The following is a 20,654-nucleotide window of genomic DNA, read 5'->3' on the forward strand; positions in this document are numbered from 1 at the left end:
GGGTTGGGGAACTTGCAGCCTCGAGGTCATATATGGTCCTCTAGGTCCTCAAGTGTAGCCCTGAGACCAAATCCAAATGGATTTAAAGGGATGCACTTGAGGACCTAGAGGGCTACATGTGGCCTTGAGGCCTCAGGTTCCCCACTCCTGGGGCTCTAGACTTAAGAAAATGATGAAGAAGCATTAATAATTCAGATTAAGCTTAAAGTGTGTTGTGGCTACATTCATCCCCCCCCCCCAAGATCTGATTATTAACTATTTACCAACACACCAATGGCTATATTCCACATCCACAGTCCCCAACTTCTACTAAGAAAAGAGAGCAGCTGCACTCTTAATTCTTAGTCATGAGACTGATTACAACATATAAAGACCATATCATGCAACCTTTGAGAAAATTAAATCCTCACCTTTATTTTATACACATCAGTCAGTATACAGTTTATTACACGAGTTGTGCTTTCTTTACAATATATTATATTGCTTCAAGCTGATGCAAAAAGTTCATACATTATATTTCTACTTTACTGTATACAATATATTATATTGTATAAATGCCACTTAGGAGAGTGTTTTTTTTAATACTGAGAATTCAGGAAAAACAGGAAAATCATAACATTGTGCTGAGATTTAAAAAAAAAATTAGGATGCAATTATTTTTCTTTAAAAAGCAATACAACTTTAAATGTCTAATGTTTAGATCTAAATATGCAATGTTTAGATCTAAATAACTGATGTTTATATCTAGATCTAAATAATAAAGTTTTTTTAAGGGCAAAACATGGTAGCCAGTCATAACAATCATTGCCTTGCCCAATACCTTCTCTGTGATTTGTGGTGTTATTTTTCTTTTTTTAAAGTCAAGGCTGCCCCCTCTATAATGTGCCACAACCCCCTACCTTACTGTTACATTTTCAGTTTTGGAAAATCATCTGCAGCTAAGCTTAACTTGATCAATGGACTTTCTAACAGAAATGTCGTTAAAAAGAATCGAAATGAGACGTATGCCACCACGCTAAAGAAGCTCTTAGAAGACTTAAAAGGAAAATCAGCTCGGTGATTTATAATGAAGCTAATAAAATTCAGGCCAGTATTCTTCCCTGTAATGAACAGCATTTTAACATTCAACACATGAAAGGTTAACAAAGGCTATGAACTTGGTGTAACTTAAAACGTTTCAGATGCTGGGGGAGTTCACCAGATGTAATTGGATTCAGGTGGAACATGCTTCTCTTCGGCCTTTTTAAGTAAAGGCGTGTGCTGTCTGTGCTTGGTGACCGGTGGCTTTAGGGCATGCATGAGGCTGGCTCCATACCCTGAAAAATTAACCACAGTTTAAGAGAAAAGAAACTACAAAAACAGATCCTTCAGGTTCACGGTTAACCATACCAATGAAATCCATTTTCCCTTTCTGGCTCAACAGGCCTGGCCACAGAAACCACAGTATGTAGCTACCTGAGTGAGGACTGTGGGAGCACAGATTCTGAGTTGGAAGATGTCAGAGGTCATCGGTAAAAGAATTCTTAGCCTGGGGTCCATGAACTTTAAAAATATACATATATTGATATCTGATTTTTAATATAATTGGTTTCATTTGTAATCCTATATATTTTATGTATTTAAAGATATTTTTCTGAGAATAGGTGTTCCCAGACTGCCAAAGGGTTCCATGAGACAAAAAAAAAGGCTAAGAACTTATGATTTAGTCTAACCTCTTCACCTTACAGATGAGGAAACTGAGGCCCAGAGGAATGTCTTGCCTAATGTTACATAGGTAGAAGATGTTAAAGGTACAAGCTGCCAGAAGTTCTTCTGTGATTTGATTTGATCTGTGTTGTGATTTGATGGCATCAAATCAGACTTATTTTTATACAAAGTCCCTGTCCTAGCAACATAGTCATAATGAAGGTAGTGACCTGAATCTTCTTATTGACACTTATCAATGTCAAGGGCGATTATGAGATTGAAAAGAAACGTGTGTTCTTCAGCCAACAGCCATTAAATCCATAATGCTGATTCACAAAAAGAGAATGATAACCTATGTAGAGAACATGATCATAGCTATTCTTTTGCTACTCCAGAATCAACTTAAGCTACAGAGATAGGAATGAATTTTATACTCCTTCCTTCCTGTTCCCATATGATCAGATCTACCTTGCTGTTCTTTGTGTCCAACTCTTCATGACCCCATTTGGGGGTTTTCTTGGCAAAGATACTAAAGTGGTTTGTAATTTCCTGCTCTAGCTCCTTTTACAAAGGAGGAAGTTTAGGCAAACAGTGTTAAGTGACTTGCCCAGGGTCACACAACGAGTAAGCATCTGAGGTCAGATTTGAACTCAAACCTTCTTGACCCCAGGTTTGGCTCTCTATCCACTATGCCACCTAACTGGCCCTAGAGTTCTATCAATAGGCAAAATGATAAACAGTAATAAATCCTAGATGAATTTAGTACCCATTCACCATTAGAGATAAAAAGATAATTTTAAAGAGCTCATTCTCAATGATGACTTGTAAACTCATGGGAATGGGAATGGAAATGGGGCAGGGACTGTATGTAGTTGGGAACCCACTTCCCACCAGCCCAGGCCAGGGATGCAGTGACAGCAACATACCAAGGGCCAATGGAATATCATTGAAGAGCTGCCAGATGGGAGTAATTGACTCCCCCCCTCCAATACTGACTAGCTGTATGACCGTGGGTCCACTTCCTCTCTCTAAGCCTCGGTTCTTCTATCTGGAAAATGGGGGTCTTTTTCATAGAGTTTTTGTGAGACTGAAATAAGTTCATTTATGGGAAGTGCTTTGCAAACCTTAATTCACTATATAAACATCAGCTATTATTATTTCAAGTAGCTTGACTTGCTTCAATTCTGTCTGTGAACTCTCAGAGGGGGTTCTCTTAGTATAGGGAGGCAAGGTGTTTTAGTTGTATGACAGCTGGTTTTGGGAGTCAAAGGACCAGGGTTCAAATATTTGCTCTGGTACTGTGTGACCTTGGACAAGTCATGACCTCTCCGGGTCTCAGTTGCATCATTTGTAAAATAGAGTAGTTGAATTAGATGTCCTGTGAGGCCTCTTTCAACTCTAAGCCCACCATCTGATGATTTTTCTTAGCTCTGTATCAGTTCTTCATCCTAATTCAAGTCACCAAATGGATTTCCCCCAAATCTGGAAAATGGGGCCATAATGGCAATACTTTCTTGCATGGTTGTCATTTTTTTTGTTTTAATGAAGTTTCTTTTGGCTTCTTATTTGGCCATTTTGAATTTCTAGAGCAGGGCTTCTTAAACCTTTTTCTACTCGAGATGCCTTTTCGTGTTTTACAGCTTTCATTGGAATTTGCAAAAGTGCACATGCTGTGTGTTCAGAACCAAGGCTATAGTGGAGCTGAGCAATGCAACATGGGTGAGCAATGCCAGAAGCACATCAGATTCATTACACGTTTGGTTTTTAATTTTTGGTCATTGTGCTTTCAGAAACCTTTTACTCTTGCCAAATTTTTCACACCCACAGTTTAAGAAGCTCTGTTCTCGTGTACATACAGATCAGGGCTAAAAACAACATAAGAAATGTCTTTTGTATATGTTTAATTACTTGTCAGGGCATATACTGGTAGCTTCCCATGGTGATTAAAATATGAGCCAATAATGCACCAGCAACAACAACAACAACAATAATAATGTCTGCCACCTGCGATCCCAGCACTTCCCTTTGAGACAAGGAATAGGTAGACATCTTCAGCAGTCTTCACCCAATGGCACCATCTTTACCCATCCAGGTGCCCAGTGTACCCATGCTGTTGCCTGAGTCTTTGGGACCTCTAAGATGATAAATAAACTGATATAAGTTATTGTTTGTGTATTTTCAAAGGGGGCTAACAGATTTGATGGAAGGCATTATTGCTGCATTTGGAGTCCCAGGACCCAAGTTAGAATCCTAGCTTTGCCACTTACTACTACCTATATTCCTTGGGAAAATCATTTAACTTTTCTGGGCCTTTCTCTTTTCATCTGTAAAGCAAAGGGGTTACTAGATCAGAGGTGTCAAACATGTGTCCTCAAAGACTCCTGATTGCAGCTGAACCAGATTAAAATACAGCTGGGAAATATTTAGCAAAACAAATAAAAGTACAATAAAATATAGACAATATAATATCTTAAACTGTCAATATGGGGCCCACAGGCATCTTCATGTACAGACTGATGGCCCTGTTTGTAAGTTTGATACCATTGTACTAGATGACCTCTAAATGCTGTTCAACGCATTTTAGACCTAGAGTCTTAGGACATGATGGCCTCTGGGGTCACTTTCTAGACTAAATCTATGATTATCCCAGACTCATTCTCAGATGTCCAGGCTTGCTACCCCTTGGTGGTCCCCTGCCAAAAGGACTCCTGGGATATCTGTTTGATTTTGAGACTACCTGCATAGACCTCCCCACACTTCATTCTTCCCTCAGTGGGCTCACCCAAACACCACCAAAACTACAGTTATCCCTTCTACATTGTGGTGGGTAAGGGTGCCCTCATGATATGGAAAATCCATGCAGAATTTTGTGGCCTTCCCTTTGTACCAGAGAAGAAGTCTGAATTTTTACTTTTTCTTTTATGGGATATTTACAGTACCTTAATGTAAAATTTGAGTTCATATTATACAATACTATGCATATATTTTATGCATTTCTAAACTTCCATGTCACCTGTGGCTTTCTTAAAACTCTCCCCCAAATTCCCATTTGATCTCTTATGCTGACCTGCCATATATTGAAACCAAGATGGGGGAAGTGGCAACGAGGAAAGGATAATTGTATATATGACCCTATGTACAACTTCTTAACAAATCCACTGTTAAAGCTGTTAAGTCCATTTTACGCTATCCCATTGGCTCCTTGGGCATGGTGCCATTTTAAAATTCCAAAGAAGACCTTTATGTTAAGAATCAAGGCCAATGGAATGCCAATTAATAGCTCTACATTAGAATTGACATGTACTCCATCATTTGCAGTCTGCTGCATCAGTGCGTCTAAAAAAGTTACCATTAAGAGAAGGCAGCTTTTAGTTACAAGATGTCCAAACCTCTGGAGTCAGTGGGATGCACCTAACAGGAAGTTAGGGGAAATTCTGGGGCACACTCTAATATAGGAGTTCCCACTCACTTTTGTTGCAATGCCGTCCGTGCCAGCCTTCCCGACACTGGCATTTATTGGGCTCCTGGCAGGTCCCGTGTGCTCCACAACCAGGCTCACAGACAGCTAGAATCAGCGGACAACACAAAGGAAGCTTTTCAGACCAAATTACAGTTACTTTTCCTGCTGTTTTTTTTCTGTACAATGTGTTAGTTTTGGCCTCATCCCTTTTACTTGTGTGGGGAGAGGTGTTTTTTTCTTAAAGTCATTCTCCAGGAGAATGTTGATTTAGCATCCAGGCTTCTCAGGTACCTATGAGATTAAACTATGTAAGATGCCTTATGTCCACAAAAGGCAAATCAGTGGTCAGTAGGGCTTTGACCGTACAGGACAATCACCTTTGATTATCTTTTAAGAAGCTTATAATATTTAGAGAACTCAGTTTGCCCCTGTCTTCCCTCTCTACTTTCTCTCCCTCTCTCCTTTTTCTCCCTCTTTTCCTCTTCCCTCTCTCCTTTTCTTCCCTTTCTTCTTTCTCTCCCTCTCTCCTTTCCCTCCCTCTCTCTTTCTTTCCTTTTCTCCTTTCCCTTCCTCTCTCCTTTTCTCCCTTCCTCTCTTTTCTCCCTCCCTTTCTTCTTTCCCTCTTTCTCTTTTCTCCCTCTCTCCTTTCTCTCTCTTCCCTTTCCTCCCATCTCTCCCTTCTTTCCCTCTCCCTCTATCTTTTCTCTCCCTCTCTTCTTTCTTTCCATCTCTCCTGTCCCTTCCTCTTTTCCCCTTCCTCTCCCTTTCTTTTCTCTGTCTTCCCTCCCTCTCTCCTTTATCTCCCTCTTTTCCTCCCTCTCCTCTCTCACCTCTCTCCTTTATCTTCCTCTCTTTTCCCTCTCTCTCCTTTTCCCCCTCTCCTTTTTTCTTCCCTCTCTCCTTTGCCCTTTTTTCTTTATCTCCTTTCCTTTTCTCCTCCACAGTCTCCTTTCCTTTTTCCTTTCCTCTCCCCATTCTTTTTTCCACTCTTCTCTTCTTCTTTATAAACTTGGAGTATATCTAAGAGCCCAGAGAAATAAAACTTACATATTAGTAAAGACAAGTTAAAATGCTGCCAGTCTAACAATAATTTACAGCAAGTACCGAAGCAATGTGCCAGGAGACATTCTTTATTTACCCCATAACCAAGCAGATTAGGTATGCCAGGTACTTACGCTTAGAACAGAGATCTCCTTGGTAGCCTTTGGAACATTTGCATTTATTTTTACCAATACATTTACCACCGTTTCTACAGGCTTGCTGACATTTGCCTAAAAGAGAAAACCATGCTTATTAAAATGCATTTAGCGCTAAGACCTGTGATCAAATCCTGCCCTGGGCATTAATTAGCTGTATGACTTGGGGCAAATCACTCAATCTTTCTTAGCCTCAGTTTCCCCACCTAGAAAATGGAGAGAATAATAGCGCCTAACTCACAGGGTTGTTATGAGAACCAAAAGAGATTAGGCATACTCACACACACATACACACATATGTATATATGTATACACACATGTATGTATGTATATTGCTCTACAAACCTTAAAGTGATATATAAATACTACTCATCATCCCAGTGATTTAGAGATAATTAATTTTTAAAAATTGAGTTGCATGGAATGTGGAAGAGAAATGTTTTGAAATAAAGATTTTTTTTTGCTGTACATTTTGATATGTATGATTTAAGATCATAGATTTAGAGGTGGAAAACATCTCTGATGTCAATTAGTCCAACTTTGTATATTGGGTATGGGGAAACTGAGGCCCAGAGAGGTCAAGTGATTTGCCTTAAGTCATATTTGCCTTAAGTAAACAACAGAGCCAGGATTTGAACTCATGATCTTCTGATTCCAAATCCAGCACTCTTTTCACTGTACCCTTCTGAATTGTGGTCTGTAGTTTGAATTTCTCTTCAGGAACATACTAGTTACTTCCTTTTCCTGTGGGTATAGTTACGTATGGCAGCTAGATGGCGCCATATTGCAGTGGAGAGTGTTGACTCATCTTCCCAAGTTTAAGTCCAGTCTCAAACAGTTACAAGTTGTGTGACCCTGGGCAAGTCACTTTACCCTGTTTGCCTCAGTTTCCTCATCTATAAAATGAGCTGGAAAAGGCAAAGGCAAACCACTCCAGTGTCTTTGCCAAGAGAATCCCACAAGAGGTCATGAAGAGTTGGACATGACTGAACAACAACAACATAGTTGAGTATTCCTTTTAATTTACAAAATAGAAGCTTTGTTAAAAGTGATTCATATCTATCAAAGTTTTGCAAACTGAATCAAAGAAATTCAAAGTTGGAAGGGGTCCTCAGTGGCCATATTGTTCAACCCATAACTGAAACAGAATCTTTTCTTTATTATAATAATCTATAGTTTCCAGCCTTTGCTTGAAGTCATGTGACAGAGAACCCAGTGCCATTGCCCTTTGGGACAGCTCTACTCATTAGCAAATCTGTTTCTGACATCAAACTTAAATTTGCTTCTTTGCAACATCTAATCATTGTTCCTAGTTTCACCTCTTAGAAGCAAACAGGACAAATCTAATTCCATTTCCATCAAAAAGTTTTTCTAGTACTTGAAGACAACTCTTATGTCCCCCTTGGGCTTTCTCTTTTCCAGATTAAAAACCCACAGTTCTTTCCATTGGCAAAGACTCCACTCCAGTTGGCATGTCTCCAACCTAGTTGCTCTCTAGTTTACAAATGTCTTTTCTAACCTGTGGTACACAGAATTGATGACAATACTCTAGATGTAGGATGACCAAGACTTAGTATAGTCACCAACTTATTCCTGAAAACGATACCTCTCTTAATGCAGCACAAAATTGCATTAGTTTTTTGTCTGTTGTATCATCCTGCTAATTCATATTGAACTTGCAATCCACCAAAACCCCCAGATCTTTTTCATACAATTTAACTGTGTCTTCACTTTTTTGGTACTTTTATGTTGATTGGGGGAGGGGGGGTGGCTTTTAAAATAGATTTCTTGAACATAAGCATAAAAGCATAAGCATTTATTCCTAAAAAAATTTCATCTTAGTGGATTCTGGCCAGTTTTCTTCCCTGTCAAAAGTTTTTGGATTCTTTATTCTATCGATCTGTGTATTAATTATTCTAGCGTAGTGTATCTGTTTGGGGGGGTGGACGGTGTGGAGCTGACTTTAATTCTCCCTAAACCTCTTTTCCTGGGCTGAGGCTGGCTCATTCACCCCACCTGAAACCATGCTGCCAAGTTAGTGTGTTTCCTCAAAAGGATGGCCATGCTACCAAAGTTCATTCATTCTCAGGGTCATAAGGGTAACTCTCACATGAGAAAGCTACAGATTTTTTACTCATAGTTATAACTCCTGAGCCTTCACTGATGTGCTTATCATTTAAACAAATCAGCCAAGATGATTAGCTTTTAATCATGAAACATTTACTACTACTACTATTGCTACTGCTGCTACTACTACTACTACTGCTACTGCTACTACTACTACTACTACTGCTACTGCTACTACTACTACTACTGCTATTGCTGCTACTACTATTACTACCACTATCACTATTACTACTAGCTAGTGTTTACATACTGTTTTGAAGTTTGAAAAAGGCTTTCTAAATATTATCTCATTTTATCCTCACAACAACCCTGGAGGGTGGATGCTATTATTATCTATAGATGAGGAAACTGAGGCAGACAGAGATTGAAATGTCTGAGGCTGTATTTGAACTCAAGTCTTCTTGATTCTGGACCCAGTACTTTATCTATTGCACCACTTTGCTGCTTCTTAAAGGAAGGCAAAGCCATGATAAGCATAACATAACATAGTAGCCCACCAATAAACCTGGGTCATACTCAGTACACATTGTAACCATGGGGGAATAGTGGGCACAAACTTACAGAAATTCAATAGTGAGGTATATGAGAAGGAAACACATGTACCTAAAGCAACTCAAAACTTTGGACTACAATATTAATGTCCTTAATCTCTTTGGGGAACAGTGGGCACCACAAATTACCTACTGGGTGGGACTATTTCCCTTTTCAACCCCTCCTTTTTCCTGCCAGATGATGATGAATCTCTATTCTCAGGCTGCTGAAACACTTATCCAACAGTATACTTAGCCTGGGATCTGTATAGATTCCCATGTCCACTCTCTTGTCTGGGCATTTAGTCAATGTTACACTCTTTCAGTGAAAAAAGTAATTCCCTTAAGCCTGGAATCTGCAAAACTATACAGAACTACTCTGTGGCCAATGAGATTCCTTCCAATTTGAACAGTTTTGATATGTTAAGCTTTCTCCTCTTGAGCCAAAGAGTACATTGATCAACATGGAAAAGCCTCTGAGGAGGTTTCCTCTATCTCAAGCAGTAGGTGGTGCTAGAGAGCAAAACAGTCCCCAGTCAGTTTCTCAAATAGCTGAGGACTCTGCTTTCTCCAATCAGCTCCCAGCACCAGAGTTTTTCTTTAATCAGATCAGCTCCCCAGAGTCAACTGCATAAACTGTTAGTCTTAAATCAGTTTGTCTCAGCTGAGTTTAGATGAAAGCAGCTGCTATTATCTTTGCTACTATCCTTTCCTATGGGAAAAAGCTTGTCAGTAGACTCCCCTCTGGCTCCTCTCACCATTCCAGTGATTTCCCAGACCAGAACACCCTTTCTGGGTGACCACTTGCCTATATGTGATGTTTCCTTCTATAAGAATATAAATTCCTTGAGAACAGGACTTTCCTTATTTTCTTAAAGTGACCCAGGTAATCTGTGGCTACATCTCTTTTTTTGGTCTCCGCATCACAGTTATCATTTCTATTATTATTACTATAACTACAACTTCTTGTTTTCCTGTTATTTTTTTTAAAGCAATCGGGGTTAAGTAACTTGCTCAAGGTTACACAGCCAGTTATTTCTGGGTGTGGTGCTAAGTATCTGAGCCCGGATTTGATCCCAGGTCATCCCCACACTGGAGTGGGTGCTCTTACTCGCTGAGCCACCTGGCCAACCCTATTTCCTGTCATTTTTGAAGAGTACCAATGACATAGTAAGGATTTAAGTGAGGCAGAGCTGCATAAAGTTGTCAGCGGCAAGACAAAAGTTGCAGGCCAGTGGCAAGACAAAAATCAAAATGATAGGTGATGGCCCAGGATGAAATGGATGACCTTGGCATCTTTGACGTCTGACCAAGCTCTAAGTACTCCTCAGCACCTGTTTCATCTACCTTCACAGCCATCGGAGCAAAAATGTTCTCATCTGCCCATTCTTCTAGAGAAAGTCTTCACATGCTTAGGGTAGATATACCCCTTAACTCACTGATGGGTTTGAAGCCTGCTGGTTACCTTTTATTATTTATGACTAGTATGATCATCATAGATCTCCCTGTCCTTCTCCTGGACAAATTCTATGTCATAACCCACAGATGGGTTTCCCAAATTGATTTTTAAAATTATTTTGAGTTTAGCACAATTTTTAGCACCTTGTAAAAGGTTGGCAAATGTCTTAATTTTTCAATTATTCACTCCATTGCAGGCTTAATTTTGATTAACATCAAACTATTAACAATGAATTTTTTATTTTGGCCATCATATTTTGATTGCACCAGGAGAACTTACTATTTACAAGATCCATGTAGCCAATTCTTTTTTTAAAGATGAAGCTATTTTTAATAAAATAAATAATTCAAATTTTCTAAATGTCAATGTATGTATGTCAAATTTTCTTAAAGCAGGACACATCTGTATTTGAAGAGATCTGTGTATTCCTCTGAATGATCCAGGTTTCTCATCACACACTTATCTTCTTTTTTCAAGTCAAACAGATTTTTCTGGAGTCCTCATAAATTGTAGCCTCATAGAATTTCAAATTGGGAAAGGCCTTTAGATGTCATAATGAAGCACTGATTTTTCTCTCTCTGGAGTTTACCCTTAGCCCAGTATTGGCCATTCATATTGGAAACCACATCAAGGGACTTGCAGGGAAAAAAAAATTTCAGAAGAACTCACCATCGCTCAGACTTCAAATATATGTTCTTCCTCTCCCCCCACATTTTGTGTTTACTATTCATCACAAAAGCCTCTGATATACACACACAAGAAGGAATGAAACTGTCATTCCAAAGAACTTCCCCTCTTTAAGTGCCTTTATTTTCTATCCCCCATTCTATTCTTCCTGGCCAACTATTGCCTTGGAAAGGTAGAGTCACCTGGAACATTTGTCCTAAAGACTTGTATGTTTGCCTGAGAAGAGGAAAACAGTACCACATGTAGGATGATGAACTCTTTCCTATCCTCACTATTCAAACATTCAGACCTTTTCAATAATTTATCAGATTGTTGGAACAACAACTTCTAAATGAAACCAAGAGCTAATTCACAAATATCGCATTAAATAAGGTGACTAACACTATTATAGCTCTTGTCTTCAATTAACCTGAGAAATTTCTGAAAAGGGAATTGTAACTACATGCCCTACAAACCTCTTTCACTCAACCACTAACTCTGAAAGAGAGATTTTACTAGCTTGGGGCAAAATTGAGATCCATTCTCCACGTACTTCTGGTATAATTGGTGCCTTCCAATTTGTATCCAAAGAACTAATAGCCTTGGTGATGTATTAGATGACCCCCTAAACCAGGGGTTGTAAGTTAAAGTCCTATCTGGGTCAGGTAGTCTTCTGTTCTCCCCACCTTCTGCCCCTCATCCTCACATCTTAGCAAAATAAAACCAAAACCAAACAAAAACCTACCCCATCACCAATCTATGTCATTATGAAGAAATACGTGATTTTCATAAAGACAATGTGAAGAAGTGTAAAGTACACTGATTCTGGAGTTACTCAAATCCTTGCTGTTATGCCTGTGTGGCCTTGGGCAAATCATTTTTTTTTTAAGCAATCGGGGTTAAGTAACTTGCTCAAGGTTACATGGCCAGTTATTTCTGGGTGTGGTGCTAAGTATCTGAGCCCGGATTCGATCTCCAGGTCATCCCGACACTGGGGTTGGTGCTCTTACTTGCTGGGCTACCTGGCCGCCCCTTGGGCAAATCATTTAATCTCTCAATTTTCTCTTCAATGAGATCAGGAGTCTGGTCTAGAAATCCTTTCTAACCCTAAATCCTTTGAATATCTAAGTGAGAATTTCTCTTTGCTTCCCAATAAATGCTAGGTGACACAGTGGAGAGAGTACCAGATCTGGAGTCAGGAAGACTCATCCTCCTGAGTTCAAATCTAACTTCAGACACTTACTAGCTATGGGACCCTGAGCAAGTCATTAAACCCCGTTTGCCTCAGGTTCCTCATCTATAAAACAAGCCAGAGAAGGAAATGGCAAACCGTTCCAGTTTCTTTACCAAGAAAACACCAAATGAGGTCATGAAGAATCAGAAATGACTGAACAACAATATGTTATGCTCCCAGAACAATAAAATTGAATCAGTTTGCATATGGTGGCAAAGTTATCTATTATGTAATCTATTGCTCACTATAAGTAAGATATGGGATGATTATTGCAGCATTGATTAGACTGAATATTCTAAAAGTTCCATTTCTTTCTCTCTCACATTCGATGAAGTGTCAAGGTGCCAACAGGGGACATACCCAAGGTCAGAAGAAGGAGTATAAAGTTCAATGGGGTTGTAAGAATTCTTTTGCAATGATTCTGTTGGGGGCAAATTCAATATTTCTGTTACTCTTCTTAGAGAACATGGATCGTTAACATCAGTAATGAAGTTATGAATAAAAATCCCAATTTTGATTATTGTATAGAAGGAGGCCAGACATGGTGGCATGTGCCTATAATTTGTAATGCTAGGTAGGATGAAGATGGTGGATCACTTGAGCTTAGGAACTGGAAGATACATTGGCTAAGCCATGTGGGTGTCTGGCACCAATATGGTGAGCCCTTAGGAAGGAGGGGGGATGATAATATTGCAGCAGGCTGTGCCTATGGAGGGATACATAGGCTCGGGTCAGAAACAGCGGGTCAATAGCAGGTCAAAACTCCCATGACAATCAATAGTGGGATTTGGCACCTAAGTGGTAGTGTCTGCACTTTCAGCCAAGGCAATATAGGGAAACCCAGTCTCAAACACACACACACAAACACAAATACATATACACCTGTATGCATGCATGTATGTATGTATTGCCCTGGAAGAATTTAAATTATAGAACATCTGCCCCTTTCAGTTGGGCATAATTCCAGTTGAGTTCAAGGAGAGCCTCCCATCTTGGCATCTCAGGCAAAGTTTGAGACAATGTTCAAACCATATTAAATACTGACTTCTACTTTGTGAAAGAAATTTCCAATCCACAAAAGGATTACCTACACTTGGGAAATGCCTTCCAAAAAGAGAGAGTATGATAATTAAGGGAATAATTTATCATCCCCTAATTCTCCCAAAAGAACATGCTGTTATTCCTGAAGTATGGATGAAAAAGATAATTCTTAGGAAAAAACTAATTTTAAAATTCATGAGCAGTTCATGGGGCAAAATTCTGGCACCTCTTATTTTCCCACCTTCTTAGATGGTGAGTGTTGGCTCAGACTGAAGTGAGTCTAACTTCTAAAGGTCTTTATTCCAGAAGTTCAACAAAGTTAAAATAATCGATGTTCTATTAAGTGTTAGAGCAAGACTTCAAACACAGCTCTCTCTTGACTCCAGTTCCAGCAGTCTATTTACTGTACCACATGAGAGTGATATTCTTACCTTCACACCTCATCTCTACTAATTAGCCTTGTATGATCTAATCCCTGCACTCTCAGACTTAGATCAGAAGATGAGCCAAAAGTGGGGGCATGCTTATATATTGCCAACCTTCACGGCTCCCCGCTCCTACCTTTTCACCCATGTTCCTTATTGTTCATTCGTTTCTGTCATGTCTGACTCTTTGTGACCCCAGTTGGGGTTTTCCTGGCAAAGATACTGGAGTGGTTTTTAATTTCCTTCTCTAGGTCAGGAAACTGAGGAAAACCGGGTTAAGTGACTTGCCCAGGTTCACATAGCCAATAAGTGTCCAAGGCCAGATTTGAACTCAGGAAGATGAGTCTTCCTGACTCCAAGTGGTGCACCCCATCCACTGTGCTGCTAGCTACTCCTATCAATGTTGCTACCACACAGGCTCCCTTTTCTGCAAAGCTATTTTGTGATGGTCGGATCCATACAAATTAGGATGACAGGATCATAACTGTAAAGCTGGAAAAGACCTCAGAGGCTATCTAGGGTGACTTTTCCTCTTTTTACCGATGAGGAAACTGAGATGTAGGTAAGTTGAATAGTTTGTGCAAGGTAAATACCAAAGATGGGATTTGAACTGAGGTCTCTTCTCACCCTAGTTGTTTTGATTCTCTATTTGGGCAGAGGAGAAAGGGAATAGCACTTATATACCATCTGCTATGTGCCAGGCCCTGTGATAAGTGTTTTTATAAATATTTTCTCATATGATACTCATAACAATCCTTTGGGGGTAATTGCTATTATAATCCTGATTTTACAATTGAGGAAAACTGAGGCAAATAGGGGTGACCAAGGTCACCCTATTAGTCAGGGTCTAAGGTCACATTTGAACTTTGTTTTCCTGGTTCCAGGTCCAATATTCTATGAGATGTTGCTTCTGCCTCAGAGGGAAGGAGTGGGGGAGATTTCTAAGGTAGGAAAACAATATTTGGTAAGACAGTTCAAAAAAAATTTTTTTTCTAATTGAGTTTAAATAATTTGAATGGTTTTGTCATTGGAGGGTTATTACAATTTCTTGGGAAGTTTGCTAACAAAATTACAAACCCAATGCCCACTACACCCATCTGCATCTTTATTCTTGGTGACAGGATGTTTCTAACTAGCATTTTAGTTGTTAATATCTGTAAGCTTAAAGACAGAATCTAGCCAGATTTAAATTTGGGGAGCCATTCTGTTTTAGTAGACCTCAGATGAGAAAAGATTAAATACAATATTAGGAGTGCAAACTTTCCCATCATTTATATTTCTTCCCCCCCTTGGGGTAGGAAAGGAGATGGGGCCATGCGAATAGCCTTCCTAACTCAGGCTCTATTTCCACAATCTGTTGTAGGGCTTATTAAATTGTGATTGCCCTGATTCATTTCATAAGGTGTGGTTGAGGTTGCTTTGAACCTTCTTGTGATTGATATAAGGATAGGTTTACTTCTTAGGACTTTGTAATTTCAAGTGCTAACCTTCTTTTGGGATATGTAATGGAATTGGTATTACAACTAGATGGTTCAGTGGACAGAGAATTAGGCCTGGAGTCCTAAAGATCTAAGTTCAAATTCAGCTTCAGACACTTATTAACTATGTGACCCTGGAAAATTAACTGCTGTCTGCTTCAGTTTCCTTAATTGTAAAATAAAGAAACTAATAGTACCTACTACATGGGGTTGTTGTGAGCCTCAAAGGAGATAATATTGGTAAAGCACTTAGCACAGCAACTGACACATAGTCTGTGATTAATAAATGTTTGTTCAGGCAGTTTTCAGAGGAAGAAATTAAGGATATCTATAAGCATATGAAAAAATGCTATTGATTAGAGAAATGCAAATAAAAAACAACTCTGAGGTACCACATCTTACCAGTCAGATTGGCTAAGATGACAAAACAGGAAAATGATAAATGCTGGAGAGGATGTGGAAAAATTGGAACACTAATGCATTGTTGGTGGAGTTGTGAACTGATTCAACCATTCTGGAAAGCAATCTATAAATAAGTGCATACCCTTTGACCCAGCAATACTACTTCTAGGGTTGTATCCCAAAGAGATCATAGAAGTGGGAAGAGGCCCTGTATGTACAAAAATATTTATAGCAGCTCTTTTTGTGGTGGCAAAGAATTGGAAATCAAGGGGATGCCCATCCATCAATTGGGGAATGGCTAAACAAGTTGTGGTATATGAATGTAATGGAATACTATTGTGCTATAAGAAATGAGGAGTAGACGGACTTCATAATAACCTGGAGAGACTTATACAAACTGAGTGAGAAGAGCAGAACCAGGAGAAATTTGTACACAATGTATGTGTGATGACCAACTTTGATAGACTGTGCTCCTCTCAGCAATGTAAGGTTATAAGACAGCTCCAAAAGACTCATGATAGAAAGAGATATCCACATCTAGAGAAAGAACTACAGTTTGAATGCAGATTGAAGCAAACTATCTGTTCTCTTTCTTTTTCTTGTTTTGTTTCCTCTTTCCCATTGTTCATTTCATTGGTTATAATCCTTCTTTACAACCTGACTAATATTTAATGTAAAGGTATTTGCAGATCCTATATTTGATTGCATGCCACCACGGTTGGGGGTGGGGAGGGGAGGAGGTAAGGGGAGAAAATTTGAAACTCAAGGAATTATGGAACTGAATCTTGTAGACTAAAAGTAAACAAGCAAATTAATAAAAAAAGTTTAAAAAAATAAATGTTCCCTTCTCCATCCATAGAGATGGAGATGGAGATCTATGCATATATATGCATAGATGTTATATATATACACTGAAGGTTTTTTTCTTTAATATTAGAATCCTTGTGAAAGTTTCCCCCTTTGCCTGTGGAATATGAATCAGCATTTCATATGCAGAATCCTGAAGGAAAAAGCCATAACTTCCTCCCATCCCTCCAGAGGCTTTCTCAGAGAGAACAATATAAGGCCATTCTCTTGACGCCAGCTAGGTAATCTGTGTCAAAACTTCCCATAAATTCATGACTACTGGCTGGTATCCTGTAAGAATTAGTTGTTCCTTGCTGCCTTTTGTTTTCATTTCTAGAACCAACCAAGAAGGTCTACCCCTCATTTCCCAATAAAAGTTCCATAGGTAACTGTGCATGTGGGCCCAAATGGCATCATAGCACCTAGCATCAGAGATAAGACCCTCCAACACACCCCTGGTCAACTAATATTGAATAAATCAGGAAACTTTTCAGTCTCATCATCTCATTCTCTTCAATTAATTACTGTGATCAAAGATCCCAGGACATGGGTATTGAAGCAAAGGGAGCAGAAAATACCTTGTACCCCATCAAACACTATCTTGGAACCCCTGAAAAGGATTGGCTAAGCCAGATATTCCCAAATTTATTTTGTTCAGCTCCCCCTTTTAAAAAATTACTCAGTGCCCCCCAGAAATCTTTTTTAACCCTTTAATATGTTTTTTAATTATGTCATTTCCAAAATAATAAAGCATTTTAAAAAATGAAGCATCTTAAATTTAATAATTTATTGTAAACTTCTGGGCTTTTCCTACATTAAAATTTTGATGATGCAATATTGCATCATGTAACTGTATAGTATCATATTATAAGCAAGTCATTCTTGTTGATGTATCCAGCACTTCAGACAACATGTGACCTGCTTGCCTGCCAATACTTGCTTGTTAAGACCTGTCAGCAGACTTGACCACTGATAAGTTATAACGTGCATTTTGTGTGTTTATTTGGAAAATTATGTAGTCACTATGACTTTAACTTTGTTATACAACAGATGAAGCATGTATAAATGATTTTTCAAATTTTTCTTTTCTTCTCTTCTTTCCTTAATGCTTCCACCTCCCCCTTATTTTTATTCAACAACCCAAATTGCACCCGAGGCTACTACAACCCCCCCACCGGGATTATTCCAGCACCCCCCAGAGGGAAGTGTCACCCAATTTGGAAACCTATGGCTAAGCCACATGTCAGAGATGGGATTTTTCCTATAAAAATGGAGAAAGTTGGGAAGTCATCTTTGAGAGATGCCACATCATCACTCCAATCTAGGGAAATGCCATGCTATTACCCAAATCTGGATGTAGATCTAAGGACCTGCAGCATCCAACTCTCATCTCTAGCCAGCTGTAAATAATATTCTTTAATAAATCTCTTTTGAACACACAAGCCTTATGTGTGACCTCCCTTTTCCCTTCTCTAATGTTGACACTAAGTTAGCACATAATCATTCATTTAGAGAGGCACTTGCAGCCAAATGGGTCAGGAGAATTTGATCAAGACCCCGTTTTCATCTGCAACTCCAAAAACTCAGAGGGCTTTTATTCTAATTGCTGCAGAGTGATCCCAATTTATCGTGTAGTGTGTTTCCAGTGGTAGAAACAATTTCTCTAGAAGATCCTAGAAGTGGTCAGTTAGCAATATATAAGAACCCATCTCATGCAAAATGTCCATGTGGGGACATATAAAATAAAGAGAAAACTCGATCATTACCCACAGAAAGTTAGAAATTGATATGGGGAGAGAAAATGAAGAGACATGAGAAAGAAACCTAGAACCAAGTGCCAACTCTGTGTGTGAGTTCTAAAAGGGACAAGAAGTGATGAGAGTTGAGTGGGATTAACTAATAGGGCAAGCTTCATCAAAGAAGAATAATTAATAATATAAAACCACATCCTGACAATTAAAGATCTATGTCCTGTGCAACCATTGGGGTAACACATTAACGCTATTAAAGAAAAAAAAAAGGGCTTCTTTCAAATCATCTCATCTTCCACTGCAAGTACAAAACAAATAAATTAGGGGTTGAAAGTTTAAAAAAAAAACCAAAGTCAGTGTTTTGGGGCTTTGAACTTTCTGGAGTCTCTGGAACTGCAATTGTACCAAGACACAGCGGTGTTTGCAATAGTTATAACACAGCTGGGACAAATAAGGATCTGCAAGTTTCCATTAGCACATACACAGAAAAGGAGGGGAGGAAGGCAGCTTCCTAGGCAGACAGAGGAGCAATGGGCGGGGGGGAGAGGCATTGAATTCTCTGTTCACTAGGCTGTAGTTGTAGCATGTTTGTTGGACTCTGTATACTCCATGAATATGAAATAATGTAAGCATCATCCACAGTAGACTGGGTTAGGCACCTTTGTCCGTAAAGATTAGCTAGAGAGAAAAAAGAGTGAAACAACTCCTTCTACATTGGGTCCAGAGTGATGGATTCTTTGCCTGAGCTATGTAGAATTTTGTCCTCTCTGCATTTAAGTGAATTACTAACACAAATTCAAAGAATATGAGCCACTTTGGCAACTAATTCAATTTGTCTGTGGCTGATATTCCAGTTACAATTCTGTGGTAATGAGGCCTCTAGGGTCAAGGGTTCCAGACCTCCACGAGAGATGGGTTCCTCTCTGTTTTAATGGCCACAAACTTCCCCTCTAACCTGCATCATTTATCTGAGAAATGCCCACTATTCATAAAGGACACTTGGTGAGAGAATGGGGAGGGATATGGGCAACACCCTACTAAGAACAGATCTGTTATTTCTCTTTGTACATAAAGGTCAGTAAATGAATTATTTGCCCACCTAGAAATTATAAGCTAACTACAAAAGGTCATAAGAATTCAATTCAACAAATATTTACAGATTCCCTAGGACCGCTAGATGAGGGACCATGGAGCAAATCACATGTGCCTCTCGATGTTTCTAAGCAATTAAATAATCATGATGAATGTAGAGTAAGAGAGAAGGGAGCCATTCTAAAGAGGCACACTGTCCCACGGGAGGGTACTCACAGAAGGGGGACAGATGCCAATGGGGACCAGCATGGGTGGCCATCCTTTTCACCCATTGTTTCCAGTACCACAGGCAAGCTAGTGGTTTTGCATTCAGCAGAATGAGTGCTATGACCACAGGCCTCAAAGCCACTCAAACCTTAAACTTTATACATAGAGGATGTCCCCAAAGTCTTAGAGCAGTTTTAAACCTTTAATAGCGGAAAACTGCCCTAAGACTTTGGAGACAGCTTGTGATACAAATAGGAGACTGTTGCTTATTTGTGGGGCAAGGCAGTAGGGTGGTCTGGACCACTGAAATCAGAGAACCTTATGAATTTCCTAAGAAGTAATGAGGAAGGAGGGGAAGGGACACAGGAAATTTAAGTCTTACTGTGCCATAGCAGGCAAGTGGTTGGGGAGGGAGGCAATGCCCAATCTCTGGGTCAGTTAAGCCTTAGCATTCATGCATCCTGGGGGCTGAGGACACATCAGGCAAATTGGTTATCATCAAATAACAATGAGTTGCTGATCTGCATTGGTGAAAGGAGTTTATACTCCAAGAGTATATTATACCAATGAAACTGCACTGGACCAGAAAACGAACATATTCACTAAGCTCTTACTAAGTGTTAAATACTGCCCTAGGCACTGGGGATAAAAAAATTCAAAATATAACCATCCGTGGCCTCCGGGAGATGATATTCTGTTGGATGACATAAAGCAAATATAATATTAAACCAAGAGTGATGGGGGGAAAGGAAAGATTGCTAATGAGGAGAGTGAGAAACGTTGGAAGGATTCAAGAAAGGGCTTCACAAAGAAGGTGGAAGCTAAGATTGAGAAAGAGAAGTTTTTATAAGTAACATCATAAAGTCTGGTGGACAAGTGATCTGTTCAGCCACCCTGGCATTTGGGTAATAACGTTCACATGTTATAGTCTCAGTTCCCCAGGTTGTAAGAGAGATCCTTTACCTAGATAATACAGGGAACCAAGAAGATTCCTGATCTTGTATAAGGTCTTCGTTTGGGTAAGAACTTTTCTGATTTAACAGGGTCTAGACTA

General features: G+C 39.4%; 1 protein-coding gene across 4 annotated transcripts in view; it reads right to left on the reverse strand.

Moving 5' to 3' along the window:
- Positions 1-388: 388 nt before the first annotated feature.
- Positions 389-20,654, reverse strand: part of WIF1 (WNT inhibitory factor 1) — a 107,378-nt gene continuing 87,112 nt past the window's right edge. For all 4 annotated transcript variants that reach the window (XM_069080891.1, XM_069080883.1, XM_069080879.1 and 1 more), the window contains 3 exons: positions 6,322-6,417; positions 5,156-5,251; positions 389-1,316 (listed from right to left, as the gene is read on the reverse strand). In XM_069080891.1, the coding sequence (XP_068936992.1) occupies positions 1,195-1,316; positions 5,156-5,251; positions 6,322-6,417 (314 nt within the window). In that variant the 3' untranslated portion in view covers positions 389-1,194. The remainder of the gene's footprint in view (positions 1,317-5,155; positions 5,252-6,321; positions 6,418-20,654) is intronic.

Source organism: Petaurus breviceps, unplaced genomic scaffold (genome assembly GCF_028583685.1).
Source record: "Petaurus breviceps papuanus isolate PSGF00001 unplaced genomic scaffold, PetGlider_PUasm1.0 154, whole genome shotgun sequence".
Classification (NCBI taxonomy): domain Eukaryota; kingdom Metazoa; phylum Chordata; class Mammalia; order Diprotodontia; family Petauridae; genus Petaurus; species Petaurus breviceps.